The 16331-nt window shown below is 40.5% G+C and overlaps 2 protein-coding genes across 3 annotated transcripts; both read left to right on the forward strand.

The window, feature by feature from the left end:
• The first annotated feature begins 531 nt into the window (after nucleotides 1-531).
• On the forward strand, nucleotides 532-6993 carry LOC119886596 (25-hydroxyvitamin D-1 alpha hydroxylase, mitochondrial). The gene is made up of 9 exons (XM_038697438.1): nucleotides 532-812; nucleotides 1231-1421; nucleotides 1902-2092; nucleotides 3354-3554; nucleotides 4248-4411; nucleotides 4498-4664; nucleotides 4761-4842; nucleotides 5032-5229; nucleotides 5920-6993. Exons 1-9 carry the CDS (start codon nucleotides 591-593, stop codon nucleotides 6031-6033), a joined length of 1530 nt encoding a protein of 509 aa, XP_038553366.1. The 5' UTR covers nucleotides 532-590; the 3' UTR covers nucleotides 6034-6993.
• A 1146-nt stretch (nucleotides 6994-8139) lies between these two features.
• Nucleotides 8140-16328, forward strand: mcrs1 (microspherule protein 1). Of its 2 annotated transcripts, XM_038697157.1 has the most exons (14): nucleotides 8140-8299; nucleotides 9130-9284; nucleotides 9403-9541; nucleotides 9645-9809; nucleotides 9918-10027; nucleotides 10119-10227; nucleotides 10451-10589; nucleotides 11400-11475; nucleotides 11706-11734; nucleotides 12029-12121; nucleotides 12224-12306; nucleotides 12460-12547; nucleotides 13655-13782; nucleotides 15941-16328. In XM_038697157.1, the coding sequence occupies exons 2-14, from the start codon at nucleotides 9130-9132 to the stop codon at nucleotides 16025-16027; spliced, it is 1401 nt and encodes a 466-aa protein (XP_038553085.1). In that variant the 5' UTR covers nucleotides 8140-8299; the 3' UTR covers nucleotides 16028-16328. The 2 variants fall into 2 exon arrangements, with proteins under 2 accessions (XP_038553085.1, XP_038553086.1); XM_038697158.1 differs by lacking the exons at nucleotides 8140-8299; nucleotides 9130-9284 and having other exon boundaries at nucleotides 9407-9540; nucleotides 9643-9809.
• The last annotated feature ends 3 nt before the right edge of the window (nucleotides 16329-16331 follow it).

Raw genomic sequence — 16331 nt, forward strand, 5'->3', positions numbered from 1 at the left:
CCCCACCAGGTCTGGAAAAAGACACAGTATTTTTCCAGGTTTTTCCAAGTTAAGTTTGAAACTGTTTGTTAACACAGGCCCTCTGCAAATCTGTAGTTATTTATAATAACCCTGTTTGTGATGCTTAGTGAGAATGGCTGATTTGGCTGGGGTTTCAGGCTGGCCTACATATATGGGATCTATAGTAACAATGGCCTTGAGGGTAAGTTTTGTGAAGCACTCAAGACACCATTTCCAAAAGGAAACGTGATTATGGGAAACAGTCTCTTGCACTATCAGAGAGCAAAGTGCTGCACACAGGGGAGAGATAAGCCTGTGCAGTAACAGAGAAGTCATGTATTATGCATCCAGGTCCTCCACGTGTGCTGTTTCTGGGATGGTCTGAGTTCAGCCCTCTGATTGGACACACCTACCTCTCTCCCATCCAGGCGGGGCGGGGCCTGCGCTGCATTCCCCCCAGTGATTGGCCCAGAATTAGAAAATGTAAAGCTTTTATCTCCGCGGTTCGAGGAGCTGGTCCCCGCGTTATAAATAGAGCCCCAAGTCGGGGAAATGAAAATGAGCATCCACCTCCGAGAGTTCACCGCTCCATGATCTCTGTGAGAAGGATGCTGCAGCAAGCTCTTAGAGTATCCGGCCGGAGCGCCTTCCCCCTGGTCAAGTGGATGGAGAGGTGGGCTGAGGGCGCATCGGCCGATCTGGAGGCGACAAAGGCAGTGAGGACTCTGGACGACATGCCCGGGCCCTCGTTCACCAGCTTCGCCTGGGACTTGTTCGCCAAACGGGGGCTGTCACGGCTGCACGAGTTGCAGGTAGGATGAGGTTCAACGGGGATTAAGTTAAAGAGGAGCGCTGTGAATCACGTAGATACAACATTTGCATGTTTAATACCAAAACATACAATGTAGGCTGCACCATAGTGAACTAAATGAAATTATAAAATGATATTGATGCACAGGAGGGTTTAAAGAAGAAAGAGTAATTGATTGTGGTTGTAGAGGGGGGAAACATGATAATAAGAAGTGGTGAAGAACGTTTTTGTCATTACTTTTGGAATACTGTGAAATGGTAGGCCTACTCAATCATTAGTGGATTAGAGAAACCTGCAGGGATCTTTATTTTTTCCACTGGGCTTCAAACTGAAGGAGAGTGCATCCAAAGGTGATGCCAATCATCTCATAGCCTGCAGGGTGTTTTTTTACAAGGTCAGTCTTTTCTCTCATGTCCCAGCTGGAAGGAATGCAGCGGTACGGGCCCATGTGGAAGGCGAGCTTCGGTCCCATACTGACGGTCCATGTGGCCGATCCAGCACTTATTGAGCAGGTACTGAGGCAGGAGGGCGTGCACCCCATGCGCTCAGACCTTTCCTCCTGGAAGGACTACAGAAAGCTCAGAGGACATCACTTTGGACTCCTGACGTCGTGAGTATCACTCATTCAGACCTAGAAGTCTCAGATCACAAGACAATGTCAAACTAAATGTAACTTTTAATGATTGTAATGAATTTTTATCTAATATGTCTTAGTATGGCATGTGGAGTTACCCAATGAGGTAATAACGTAGCTGAAATCAAAGACACAAGTTGCTAAGTCAAATCTAAGATGAGACAACTCTTCTCAACTAATTTAATTAATTAATATAAAGACATAGGGATGAAGGGACCCAACTCCCCTTTAATGTAGGGAGAGGTCATACATAACTTTTAGGTCCTTAGACTACGAATTCACAAAGTGTAATACTGAGAAGTCAGACTTTGTCCATGTCTGATCTCAAGCTGATTCTAAATGAAATCAAGTGGACAAACCCTGACGTTTCACAGCGGACGGAGCCTACGGACGGAGCCTATATACACACTGCTATACATAAGCATTTGTTTATTTTTACTCTGTGTGTGTTCCTAGTGAGGGGGATGAGTGGCAGACGGTGAGAAGTCTCCTGGGGAAGCATATGCTCCGGCCGAAGGCGGTCGAAGCTTACGATAAAACCCTAAACAGCGTGGTCGATGACCTCGTCGCCAAACTTCGCTTCCGCAGTCGTCCTCGAGGCCTCGTCCCCGACATCGCCAGCGAGTTCTATCGCTTCGGCCTCGAGGGTAAGCTCTCACGATGTCTGAGGAGTTGCAGTATCACGCATAACTACGGGGTGTACCGCAGCCTGTAGACACTTGGGCCAGCCGCACGCAGGAAGCAATATTAGTGTGATGACACTGACATTTTAAATATACATGCTTGTCAAAGCCTGGCATGCCCAAATCATTTCAACCAGTTATTTATCACCAGTGTGGTGGAAAAAAGTATTCACCTCCTTTACTTAGCCTAAGTAGAAGTAGCAATTCTGCAACACAAAAATACCAATTTACATGCATTCAAAGTTATTACCAGGGAAAGCATAAAAGTAAAAGTTCTCATAAAGCAGAATTTTCTATTTTAGAGTGTTTTGTTATTATGTAAATATTTGGATATGTTACTGATGCATTACTGTGTAAGCAGCATGTAATGTTGCTGCAAGAAAACAGATTATTGGAACACATTTAATTAACACATAAGGAAAAACATGTATTTTTTATTTTACTACCGATAAACTCATATCACAGATCACATTTACAAGGAAATGAATCGAGGATACACACATCAGAATGAAGAATTGAATTTGTTCCCCACCTCGAGGCTCCTCAGCAGTTATTCTTGCAGGCGAGCAACATTAATTAATTTTCCTTTCGCAGATCCTCCCAGACTAAAACACAGTTTCAATCAAGTGACTGTGCAGTCACATGCACAGCTCTCAAACATAAACTCTGCGGTCATCAAAATGATTGTATTGCTGAGTGGAAGCTGAGACTGTGGACTGTGACGTATAGACAATGAACTCATGATGAAAAAACAAGACCTTGCCTGTCTAATTACCTATTATATAATCATATTAACAGCCACCAGTGAATTCCTTTGACGAAGTCTATTCTGAAAGATCCACTGTAATCAACATTGTGGCATGTATTTTACTATAAATGCATAAATAGACAGTAGTACTCACTGAAAGATTTTTTGTCAGTTTCAAAGTTTCAAAACATCCATTAATTAAACTACCAATATTCCCCCCATGTAAAATCCACCCCTGTTATCATGTCCTCTTTGTTATATTTGTATTGCTTAGTGTTAATTAACTTAACCATAATATTATTTCTATGCTGTGTTATCATGACGGCACAACTTGAAAAATGAAATGTTACTTTTAAAAAGCCTTATTAGATGTGGTTTTATCTCCCTGTGCGTGCTGAGGTAACGGTTCACTTCTGTCAGCCCCCTGTGCCATGTCCTTCTCACCTCCTCATTCCACTTTTTTGTTTATTTTGACAGGCATTTCCTCCGTGTTGTTTGAATCCAGAATTGGCTGCCTGGATCAGGTTGTTCCTAAAGAGACGGAGCGCTTCATCCAGTCCATCAACACCATGTTCGTTATGACGCTCCTTACCATGGCCATGCCAAGCTGGTTGCACCAGCTGTTTCCTAAGCCCTGGAACGTCTTCTGTCAGTGCTGGGACTACATGTTTGACTTTGGTAGGTTATTTCTCCCTTAAACATTTGAGTAAGTTGAGTGTCAGCATGGGAAATGGTGGCAAAATGTGCGCCTGCTTCTAAATATTAAGAAAATAGGAAGATATAATGAAACAGAATATCAAAAGATGTATGAAAATGGGAATTCAACAGACTCTTGATGATATTATAAGGAAGCTTCAGTCTACACTCAAGCTTGAGATGCACTATACAGACATGGAGGTGGAACATACTGTGTGTCTTTCTGCGCTTCATGTAATTATTTTCCTTCCGCCCTTCTCAAATCTTATTGGCTGCTGCTGGTTTCCACTCAGCACTGGGTTATCGTCCCACTCACTCTCACTGCGCATTAAGAAGACTTATCCACATCTGAGATGTCAAAATCGAACATGTTTAAAATAATCACACTGGTGCAAACTGGATCAGGAAAAGCAGGAGATTAAAGTCCTTAACCCTCATGCACTGTAAGATCATCTGCACTGAAACAAGCATTGGCCACGATGATCAAACTGTGGTTAACCTAATAGCTGAGTTATTTTTGCTCCCAAAATTAAGCTAAAAGATCACAGAAGTGCGTGAAAAAGTCAAGTTTATAATCATTGGACAGTTAATGCGTCTAAAGACGCGAGTGAGTTTATTTGCATTTACAACTTGTACCCTCCCTGTCATGATGGCCTCTAATCTCTTTGCCTCCAGCGAAAGGTCACATTGACCAGCGTTTGACAGCCGAAGCGGAGAAGGTCGCCCGCGGAGAGAAGGTGGAGGGCCGTTACCTCACCTACTTTCTGTCGCAGACCGGGCTGCCCATGAAGACCGTCTACAGCAACGTCACGGAGTTGCTTCTCGCGGGAGTGGACACAGTAAGAGGGGCTGCTCTTGTACCCGTTTTTTGCTGGATTCTGCTGTCACCCTCACACGTGCATTGACCTCTTGTCTGCCTTTTCAGATCTCCAGCACTATGTCCTGGTCATTGTACGAGCTGTCCCGTCACCCCGAGGTGCAGGCCTCGCTCCGGGACGAGGTGTTGAGTGTACTGGGGGGTCGAAGCATACCGGTGGCAGCGGATGTGGCCCGCATGCCTCTCATGAAGGCCACAGTCAAGGAAGTGCTCAGGTATAACTCAAAGGGTTTCAGTTCATTTCTTGTAGACATCTAGTTTTCAATGTGCAGCCTTCATTTTGCTTACATTCTTGAACTTCTGTTTTCCAGGCTTTACCCTGTCATTCCTGCCAACGCACGAGTGATTACAGAGAGAGACATCCAGGTTGGAGGATACCTCATCCCTAAAAATGTGAGTGTGTTGAAGGAATGACTGCACTTTAAATTCCTACCATGTGGAGACTATTTGGTTTTAAAATCGGTCTCGTGCCACATGGTCACACCAGAAGGAGCCTTCATACGTGGCTCAATATGAATAATGTGCTAATGGGTCACATTTTGCAGTGCAACACATATCTGATGGTCAAATCTTTCCACCCAGACTCTGATTACTCTGTGCCACTTTGCAACATCACGGGACCCAGCAGTGTTTCAAAATCCGGATGAATTCCAGCCCCATCGATGGTTGAACAAGGACCAGGCTCATCACCCGTATGCCTCAGTACCCTTTGGGGTGGGAAAACGCAGCTGCATAGGTCGCCGTATCGCTGAGCTGGAGCTCTACCTTGCTCTTGCCAGGGTGAGTTGGCTGGACCTTGATATAGATAGCTTGTGATGGCCGATAGCTATAGATAGCCGAGATGAGTGACTAGCTTTTAAGGTATCAGGACCTGAATCTGGTCTTAATCCAGGCTGGGTCCGTAGTTTTAGTGGACAAAGGAAGAAGGTAGTAAGTACAAACTTATCAGTTTGTATGATTGGTAAACTGATTAAAAAAAAGTTTTTAAATTCAAGGAACTTTTACAGTTATAAGGCCCTGCTTTACAGCGTTTATTTAGAAGTAAGACAATGACTGAACATTTGTATTAGAACAGTATTAAACAGTTTTAGTTGTCATTCATCAAAAATGTTCTATGTAACATATATACACAAAACATAGACAATATTGGGAGACCCTCAGGACATGCATTTTCCCTGACATGCTGCATGTGCACAGATTATATAACAAGTCATTCAGATTGCTTACGATTGAATGCAGTTTGTCAGACCCTGCAGTGTTTACGATGTTTTTCTAGGAATAATGTGAGTAACTAAAAGAAGTCGGTTTAAGCCATTCTGCAAATCCACTTCCTGTGAATTAATTTGATTGTGTAATCCAGGGATTTCCGTTAAGAGGCACGACCCAACACTTACTAGCACATGATGAGCATTGATTTTTTTTTTTTTTCATTTCAGTAAATCTGAGCTCTCTTGCTTCTGGTCTCATTAGATCCTCATAGATTTCGATGTGAAGCCAGACCCAGAAGGGATTTCCGTGAAGCCCATGACACGGACGCTTCTGGTCCCTGAAAATGTCATCAACCTTCAGTTTATTGAACGATGACCCACTCTCCTGCGCCGGTCTGTTAGGAGAATGTGAGTCTCTCGGCAGTAGAGAGCACCAGCAGGTGGAGTTATCCCAGGAACTATGAGTCTGTTGCACGCAGTGGACCATATTAGAGCAGACCTTTAACCTATCGACACAACAACGTACCTGTCACCTGGTGTGCAGAGGATGACACGCGGAGAAGGACAAACAAATGAAGGACGAGCAGTGAACGCTCATCTCTGAGGATTTCCACTGGGAGCGATGTAACTCCAAATTTAATACCATATTGTTGTTGTTTTTTAAAAAATAAAATCACCATCACGCACTTATTTGCACAGAGGCCAAGAGCAAGCCAGTGATCTCCTTTAGTACGTTTCAACAGATAATCTTCAGACTTTCGTTTCATCCTTCAACTGAGTCAGACCATGTTGCATTTCATTGAATTTGCAACACGTCTGAAGCAGATTTTTTTCTGAATCTGGTAACCCCTTCTTAAATCTGATTATGAACTGAGATCATCTGAGCTCTTATCTAAATGCAGCAGTATCAGCAGTGTCCTGATCGTGCTGTATATGTTATGCCAGTATACTAAGACTCTCAGACTGGCACATGGACACTGTTTCTAATATCTCCAGCTCTTACTGAGCTAAGAGTTTTGTGTAGATACAATGTTCAATACATCAATCAAAGTTTATTTAAAAGGTGCTTATGGTGAACACATTTTAGTGACGGCAGCTGTTGAAATTTTTCCTGTGTCCGAATATATGATGCCACTGTTTAAAATGCCAAACTTAGGCTCTGTAAATCTGTTTCCTTCAAATGTAAATATACTGTATACCAATACTAATGTTTAATGAGTGGTGTACCACTGTTTTGTACATGTAATAAGCTTCAGTATCTGAACTCTGTATTTATTCTAATTTAATACATTATCAAACTGTTACTGTAAACATCATTAAAAGGTTTCATGTTGGACTTCTGCCTATGTGTTGATTTTATTTGGCTTAGTTCACATCAATGATATGACCTGTTTTTGTGTTAATGTAATGCCCGCTTGTCTTGTCAAGATAAGTAATCCCCTCTGTCAGGCTCGTCATTTGCTTTAAGCTTTAACACCAACATCTGCATCAGATTAGGTCTAACCAAGCAAACGTGTTTCTAATTGATGTTAGTTTGATGCCAGTGAACAACCACCAGGCACGTAGGCAGTCATTATTAAGAAATACAACCCTGAGCATTAAAGTTCATGCGTGACGTGACCATGTGGACTGTGTAGTGTGAGCTGTGGTGCAGCAGGGGTAGGTCAATAATTTGGACTCAGTCACTCCACTGCCATGCACATCATGATCCGCCTCAAAGCCAAAGGTAACAACGGGTAATTCAAAATGTGACATCAGCTCTGAAAGCTGCAATCTGTAGATGTTACAATCCATAGATGTCAAATATGAATGAATGGGCTCCTGACTTTGTGGGCTTGAAACTTCTTTTGCAGCATTCACACCTATGTGTATTAGATGTGTGTTCAACATATAATAGGTGTTTGATATGGAATCACTGTGAAGATAAATATAATACTAATATTTGACTGTGGAGGAATGGAAAATGGGAGAAACACCACCAGAGTTGAGAGAAGCCCTGCTTTCTTTAGCCTATACTAGGTAAACTTGCAAGAGCATCAGAAATACCAGACAACTACACTGGAAAAGGAAAAAAATAAACCAATGAGCTGTGGTCAGTCTACTAAGCAAATTACAAAAATCTATTATATTAAGACTAACCCTAAACATCTAAAAGTGTAATTTCCTCTGGTGCCCCCATCTTTTATGAAGCTTGTCCTTTGCAAAGTAAGATGAGACAGAGAGTTGATGTTAAATCAATAAATTGTAAATGTATATGTTAATTCAACTAATTTAATTGATATTTACAATATTTTGTAGTGTTTTAAGCGCGCCAGAAAATTAAAGTAACATGGGAAATCTGAAAAAAAAATGATGATTTCAGTTTAAAATAATCAAGATGTGTCTCGTGTAATCAGTTATTTATTGGATGAAAAGACGCTCCAGTCCAGCAGGAGGCGGTGAGGCGCCGCAAAGATGTTTACAAACCGCCATAATAAAACCTCGCTGGAAGAAAACAGACTAGCAGAGCAGCTAATGCTAACAGACATACGTTAGATTCTTGTAGCCAGTTAGCCATGTAGCTAGCTAAAGAGGTGTTTATAAAAGGCATAAATAGACTTACGGACTCCGGTTAACGAATTAGATTTCACAGCGACGGAAAGGTGAGTGACAAGACAGCGTAGCTAGTTTTATGAGCTCGTTAATTAACTAACACAGGCTATCGACGTTGTGTAAGCTAAGCTAACGCTAGCTAGCCAATCGTAAACCAGCGTTATTTTGATAAAATTGTGTTGGCAAAACAAACAGACTGTGGTGCAATAGTATCTCTGATAACTATGTTGCTCTACACAGCTATTAATTTCAAGCTAAATGTGGCACATCGAAAGCAACAGTGGAGGCCCTGTGGCTAACATTACATGTAAACAAAGGCGTCGCTAAGTTGATTAGCCAGCCAGTCCCCTGACTAAACTAATACACAGCCACTTATAAATGGGCTTCAAAGACTTGAACAGTAACGATGTGAATACTTTACTTTAATCTGAGACGTAATCTGCCTGTCTTGTTATAACTTTGATGTTGTGATTGCAGTTTAGCGAAAGTAAAACTGTAAAATGTTGTCATACAGATGTTTAAGTTAGTATCAAGGAGTAACAGGTGTTGTTAAAAACAGATAACTTGCAACTCAATTAAACTGCCTGTCAAAGTAAATTGCTCCTGTAGTCCACAGACTTTCTGCTCACCTCGTAATTAACCACAGCCTTTGCATCTAGCTACTCTTTCAACAAAGCTGAAACTATTCTTGGATTTTTAAAGATGCATGCAGCCTGGAGTAAGATAAAACTTGTGCTCCATGGACGCTGCAGCTATTTAGAGCCAAGTGAAAGGTTCATAACGTGAGGATGGCTAGTCTTATCCTGTCGTGAGTCCTGCTACTCTGAGCTGAGAAATGTCTGGGTTATTTCCTTATGTGTTTCATGTTGGGACTGAACAGATGCAAGCTGGTGACCCTGTGGCTGGCGCACCGATGGGAGTAGCTGGTGCACAGTGTCGGTCTGAGGACGAAGAGTCACTTGGAATAAAAGACGTGAAAAGGACGGCAACACAAGCGTTTGGCAGTGGTGTTCCCAAACGCAGAAGTTCCTCCAGGTTTGAGTTATACTATAATAATGCATTTTGTTGGCAGTAAATTGAACATAGATATTTTATGTTGTTTTTCAGTGGTGCATCTGCAGATGTTTAAAGAATGACTGTATACCTTCCATAGGTCCATAAAGCGGAAGAAGTTTGACGATGAGTTGGTGGAGAGTAGCCTTGTGAAGTCGTCTAGTAGAGTCAAAGGCCCTCCTGTCATAGAGCCTGTCCGCTGTTCAGGGAGTGAACCTTCATCGAGCGAGAAAAAAAAGGTACATACGAATCCCCAGATTCTTGGATGATCGCATGTCAAGGATGATAAGCTCACATAGATTTGATTGATAGTTTTTATGCATTTGTGTGTGGCTTTGTCAGGTGACAAAATCAGGAACCGCTCTCACACCGCCCCTCACCATGGTAGTAAACCCTGCACCCATCACTAAAAGAGTAAAGAAAAGCAAGCAGCCTCTACATATTACTAAAGACTTGGGACGATGGAAACCCACTGATGACCTGCTACTTATAAATGCAGTGTTGCAGGTAAGTAGAATAAAAGTGAATGGATAATGTTCAGGAATGCATGACCAATTTGTTTGTATGAGTCTGTTTTGTCAGTTTATGATCTGATGAGTCTGTGTTTGTCTCCAGACCACAGACCTAACCTCAGTTCATTTGGGGGTCAAGTTCAGCTGTCGTTTCACACTGCGGGAAATTAAAGAGAGGTGGTACGCTCTCCTCTACGATCCTGTCATCTCAAAGTAAGATACTAGCAGCTTTATCTTCCCCTCCAAGTTTCTGTATTGTTTCCTTATTTAAAAAATTACATTCTCTCTGTTGTCTCTGATTTAGGTTGGCATGGCAGGCCATGCGTCAGCTTCACCCAGAAGCCATTGCAGCAATCCAAAGCAAAGCTCTCTTCAGTCAGCCTGAGGAGGCACTGCTGGCTAAGATTGGTTCAGTAAGTGAAACTGTTTGGGGAACATTTCACTGTTCTAGGAAAATAAACATAAATATCAAGAATGTAATCTGAAAATTACCCATCTAAATATTTAGAATTAAATGAAAATAAGCTGTTGAACAGGTTTGGTTTCTCCAGCTCAATGCATACTTTTTAAAAGTACAAATTCGACTGCTGTATTCACAAGCAGGTTTGTATTATTATTTTTCTGATTATTAAACAGACTAGTCAGCCCAAATTGGACGTGTTCCAGGAGCTTCTGAGCAAACACCCCGGTGTCTTTCACCCATCTCGCACCCCTAAGAGCCTGCTGGTGCACTGGCAGCTGCTAAAGCAGTATTATCTGCTGGATGACCAGAGTGGTGAGTTGAGTTGCCTACACAAACGGTGTCAAAAATGTGTTTTATTGAGATTTGGAATATAGTCTTAATGTTTAACAGAACGTGACACTCAAATGTACCATTTCGCCAGTAAGGAGAAGTTTTGACATCTCATAGCAGCGATAACTTATGCTTGGAAAGCCCAGAGGGCGACACTCTTCATGTGTATCTAAACAGAATGAACACCAGCATAACATACTCGTCCAAGCTGCCTAGTCAGACTTTGAGATTTGTGTAGAACAAAAACAAACTTATGTGAACCTAAATAGAGAGAGAGTTATTAAGCTAACTAGCATGGTGCTCAAAATTGATCATTTTCATTTTTGGTATAACATGCCTAGTGTTATAAATGCAGTAAATTGCCAATAAACCTGCGCTGATCAACTCTTATTGATTTCATCCCATAGTTGTCATTTTCCTCCTAGTTTAATTACAGTTCTTTAGCATGTTAATCATTACTTTTTACTATGCCTCTTTGAAACGATTAATAAAAATCTGTATAGCCAATAAAGACCTCACCCTTTTTAAAATATAGGCAATAATAAGAGGTGAACAGCTGATTAAGTCCTGCTGGATGAATATGTGATGCCAACATCTGTGACATTTGACAACATTTGCTATATTATTCCATATTATAATAATGGAAATTAAATAACACTTTATTGAGTAAGTGTATAAAGTAAAAATTTGTGTTGAAAAAAGAAAAAAAATGTGTGTGAGCCTATTAAAAGAAGTGATGAGTTTAACAGTTCTGTAAGTAATTGTCTCGCTGGCTTTGATTGTGTGTTGTAGTCCAGCCTCTCCCCAAAGGCGACCAGGTCCTCAACTTCTCTGATGCTGAGCAGATGGTCGATGACGTAAAGTTAAAGTACGACAGTTGATCAGACTTTTTTCCCCTGTTTTTTTTTTTTTTTGCAGTATTTGTCTCTTGTTTTTGTTGCCTTCTCAGTTAAGTATTGTGTGTTTGTTTTTTAATTTTTAAAAAATTTAATTATTTAAAAGAAATTAAATTATTTAAAAAATAATAATAAAAAAAAAAAGTATTGTGTGTTTGTGAATTTTCAACCCTGATCAGTTCTTCTGTTTATTTTCACACAGGGAGAGCAGAGATGAGGTGTTGGAACATGGTAAGAAAGTGGTTTATGAAGAAGAAACAAGTTAAATACAACGCAACATAAGTTAGATCATGCATCTTGTGAGTTTAGAGCTAAGGTTCATTACTTGAAGATATGCCTAATGACAAAGCTGAAGTCAAAGTCCGGTTTTGTTATGATTTGAATTGGAATATCAGTATTTTTGTTATTACAGCTAGAAACATGTGCCATAATGGATTTTTCATCTCTGTATAACATGGATGTAAATCTCTGGTCATCTTGAAATTGTTTACATAAACTTCCATACTCCTCGTTCTTCCTGTTCAGAGCTGATGATTTCCGATCGTCACCAGAAAAGGGAGATCAGACAGTTAGAGCAGGAGTTGCCCCGTTGGCAGGTCCTCGTGGACAGCATCACAGGTACGTAAACGTTCGCTCACCGAGCCCCAGCAGGTGGCTTTTTTTAGGTATGTTTGTTTTGAGAAGTCAAGTTTGATGGAACTCGTGTGTTTGCACCACCAGGGATGAGCATGCCTGACTTTGACAACCAGACGCTGGCAGCATTACGAGGAAGGATGGTTCGCTACCTCATGAGATCGCGCGAGGTGAGAAATTTTTCAGTAACGCTTGTTGCAGAGAGGCATTGTTGAAGTGTCACGTTGAGAAGAAAATGGAAGTGAACAGCGAGCGGAGTGTCTTTTCTGTGAAGATGTATTTTCACTAGGACGCCAATTGTCTTTTTATTCATATTCACACAGATTACGCTGGGCAGGGCGACCAAGGACAAACCCATAGATGTAGATCTATCGCTAGAGGGACCTGCCTGGAAAATATCAAGAAAACAAGGTGAATAAACTCACACTGTCAGGCTGTAATGTGACATGTTGCAGCTGGGAGAACGGAAAACCAGTAAAATGTTCCCGCAATTTTCAGGAGTGTTAGAGCAATTTTTGCATACTTTTTTGATATTGAGATTATTTAGCCTAGTGATTACAACATCTGTTATACTTTTTGAAAGTGAATTTTGCACACAGCTCTCTGCCTCAGTCACCTCTTTTGTATTTGGCTAAGACTGAACATGAACATAAACATGATCCATGCTTGTGTTAAATAAGCGTGGATGAACCAGGGTCTAGATTTTTCTTCTTCTGTAGTTCCTGGCCTGTAAAATGTCTCAGCTCTCAGGGTAGTACACTCCAGTATTCTAGTCGTAGGGGGAATATACATTTATTGTGCTTTGTTTCATCTTAAAATAAAACAAACTGCTGCTTTGGCCTCAATCAAATCTGAATTTGCACAGAAAGGGGTTTGTGCCAGTAGTAGGGCTGGGTATTTGAAACTAATGATAATTATTGCGATCTAATTTTCCTCATGTTTAATAAATGTTTGATTTAATTCATTTGAATAACAAACAAATTAGCACTGAATTTTTCTGTTAAGATATTTATTTTTGTGGGAAGGGACTGAAAAAAGATTTATTTAAGATGACTTAAAAATGCTCATGCTTTTTGATTGGATCATAATTGTTTTGAAATCTACCATCAGATTTGTTAAGCGAGCCATGATTTGGCCTCAACTGTTTGTCATGTTTTGGCCTCCAAAGAATAGTTTAAAACTACGATTAACCATCTGGTTTCTTAAATTTTCACTCAGGAGCGAGAATTAAAAGAAAATAAGGATTTGACATTTACCGTGATAATTATCGATCTCTAATGATATGAAATTTTTTAGCGTGAAAACATTTTTGGCCATATCGCCCAGCACTAGTCTCAAGCAGTCTGCATCGCTAAGGTCAAGGCCTTTTAATACCAGTTTGTAAGACCAGTATGTAATTTTTGATTTGTTCTCATGTTAAAGATGTTATCGCTGAAAGTAACGAAACTACCAACTGTCACTCAGTCATCTTGATGTAGGTTTTCAGTCAGTGGTAATCATATGCATTGATGTCTACAGGAATTATTAAACTAAAGAATAATGGAGACTTCTTCATCGCCAATGAGGGCAGACGACCCATCTACATAGATGGCAGACCGGTCCTGTCGGGCAACAAGTGGAAACTCAACAACAACTCTGTGGTGGAGGTGCGCAGAGGGTGTCTATGAAGTGCCCCTAGGGACATTATTCAGAACTACCATGCATATACATGTACTTTTCCTCCCACATACACATATGAAACCAAACTCATTCACATACTATACTGAAATGCTCTCACACACACTCAAGTAAAATGCATGTTGTATAAAAGCATTTCAGTATGTTGTATGGGAGGATTTCAGTTGAACAGGAAGTTGTTTAAATAACAGTGCACATCTCACAATACAAGCTAACAACTGTTGATCATATAACGGCATTATGTTTATTGCTTCTGACAAGCATCGGCGCATAGTTTGATTTCTTCCAAAGTATATGCTCAATTTCAAACTAATCAGATGGGTCGGCTTTAGCCCACTGCTAGTTATCAAATGCAAGCACACCAGCGCTGGGAGTCGCCATAGGGAGGCGCACTCTGACCAGACAGACTCCTGGCAGAGCTAGAGAAGGAGAAATTCTTTAAGAGACAAATGTGACATTCACTCAGAAGTTACATAAAAAAAAAAAAAAAAAGAATTATCTGTACACTGTATAGTTGTGAAGCTCTATAGATGGTGTCATTTATTGTGACCTTTGAGTAGGTCTTGTGGATATTACATGTTTATTGGCTTACTGTATAGTGTGTAGTGAGGCAAAAGGGTGAAAAACATTAACTGATAGAAAGCACATATTTGCTACAAGTGCATTCGATCAGCTGACTCACAGCTTGCTCTGCTGACTCACAGCTTGCTCTGTGTGGGCCACTTGCCTGAGAATACCTCAGAGTTTGCAACATTGCAATTAATGGTACATCTAGAGGGGTTCATAATTTCTCAGTCAGCAGGTCATTCTTTGTTTAAGCACTTTACCCAGTGTTGTTTGGATTTGTGCTCATTCTCTTGTCTTTAAACTAGACTTACTGTACATGAGAGCAGCAAACAAGGCACTCTTCAAAACCTTCTCTGGCTCTAGTTGCTGAGTGTAAGGCTCCTATGTTATCTTCAAGTATAAGGTACAATGTTAAAAAACTGCATAACTATTTTGTTTTCTGACCAAGGTCAAAAGACGAAAAAGTATTTATTTTCACTTTTCAACTTATACTAGACTGCTCTCCCTTAGCAAAAGAGTTAAGATTTTATATTCGATGTTTTATCTGTGTTGCATGATGAGCTGGTTCTTTCAATTGACAATCAGAATGTAAAATGAACATTTTCAGTAAGTAGTAAAGACAAAATAAGTCTAAAGTATAAATCTATTTAGAATTTATAGCAATGGGAACCATAAAACATTTTTTGTAATGGACATAAAACACAGATGTTTAAAACCACAGTGGTGATGAGGAGATCCAGTGCTGCTCTTCCTAGCAGGGAGTGGGAAAAGAAGTAGAGAAGGCCGTTTAATGCCTTTTTTAAGGCCAAAAACTGGAAATAACTACGGCTAACATTATGCAAGCAAAATAGCTCATGTTACCATATTTAACTTAACATTAGCTTACCATTGACTTATTAAAGGAAACACTATAATCAAGTGACATCCAAATTATTGACTCATAACTAAAGTTATGTGGAATTCTGAATTCAGGTTTAATTGATTTGCTTCAAATAGTTTGTTAGACATTTAACAGTTAGAACTTAGTTTAAAGCTAATTCACGTTTAGACAATTGTGGTGTTGCAAACCACAATTACAGTAAATACTTTTAATTTTAAATCTTATGTATAATGTCAATAACATATAAATCATTATTTAAAGTTTTGGTGTATAGCTCTAATGTTAACTTACCTGAAGTGCAAGCTGGGATCATTGGCTGGGACCAACCATAGAATTTCACGTAAGTGTAAGGTTTTCATTTTTGTGTGTGTGTGTGTGTGTGTGTGTGTGTGTGTGTGTGTGTGTGTGTGTGTGTGTGTGTGTGTGTGTGTGTGTGTGTGTGTGTGTGTGTGTGTGTGTGTGTGTGTGTGTGTGTGTGTGTGTGTGTGTGTGTGTGTGAGCATTTCAGGTGTGTGTGTTTGGTTCAGTAGTGTATGTGAAGTACATGTATATGCATGGTAATTCTGAATGTCCCTAGGGGCACCTCATAGGTGTCGGCCAAGTTGTATATGATTCAGATTGAACCGCCTTTATGTGAGTGGCAAGACATGGCCCTGACATACTGTATCTTGTCTCTCCAGATTGCAGGTCTTCGCTTTGTGTTTCTAATTAACCTGGAACTCATTTCACTAATAAAAGCTGAAGCAGCCAAGATGACACAGCAGTGAGTGTCAGCCAACCAGCAGAGGGATGAACGTGCAGGAATAGACTGGCAGGCCAATGGATCCAGTTTCTCTCCTCAAGCACAGCAGTGCTGCCACGAATCAGACCGACAACAGCCATGTTAACCTGAAATGTGAATTTTACACAGACTACAACTAAACAGGCTTTACTTGTTGTTTGGACATTTTCCATGTTGTAATGTAGACACTCATGGTGTAGAGCCTTGTTTTTCCAGTTTTTCAGAATATTGTATTTAAATGCTGTGGTAAAGCTTTTGCAAAATATTAAACTTGTATACACACAGTTCTC

The sequence above is a fragment of the Micropterus salmoides genome, unplaced genomic scaffold, assembly GCF_014851395.1.
Source record: "Micropterus salmoides isolate LMB-PRFRI ecotype aquatic unplaced genomic scaffold, ASM1485139v1 Ms_hic_scaffold_4, whole genome shotgun sequence".
Taxonomy (NCBI): domain Eukaryota; kingdom Metazoa; phylum Chordata; class Actinopteri; order Centrarchiformes; family Centrarchidae; genus Micropterus; species Micropterus salmoides.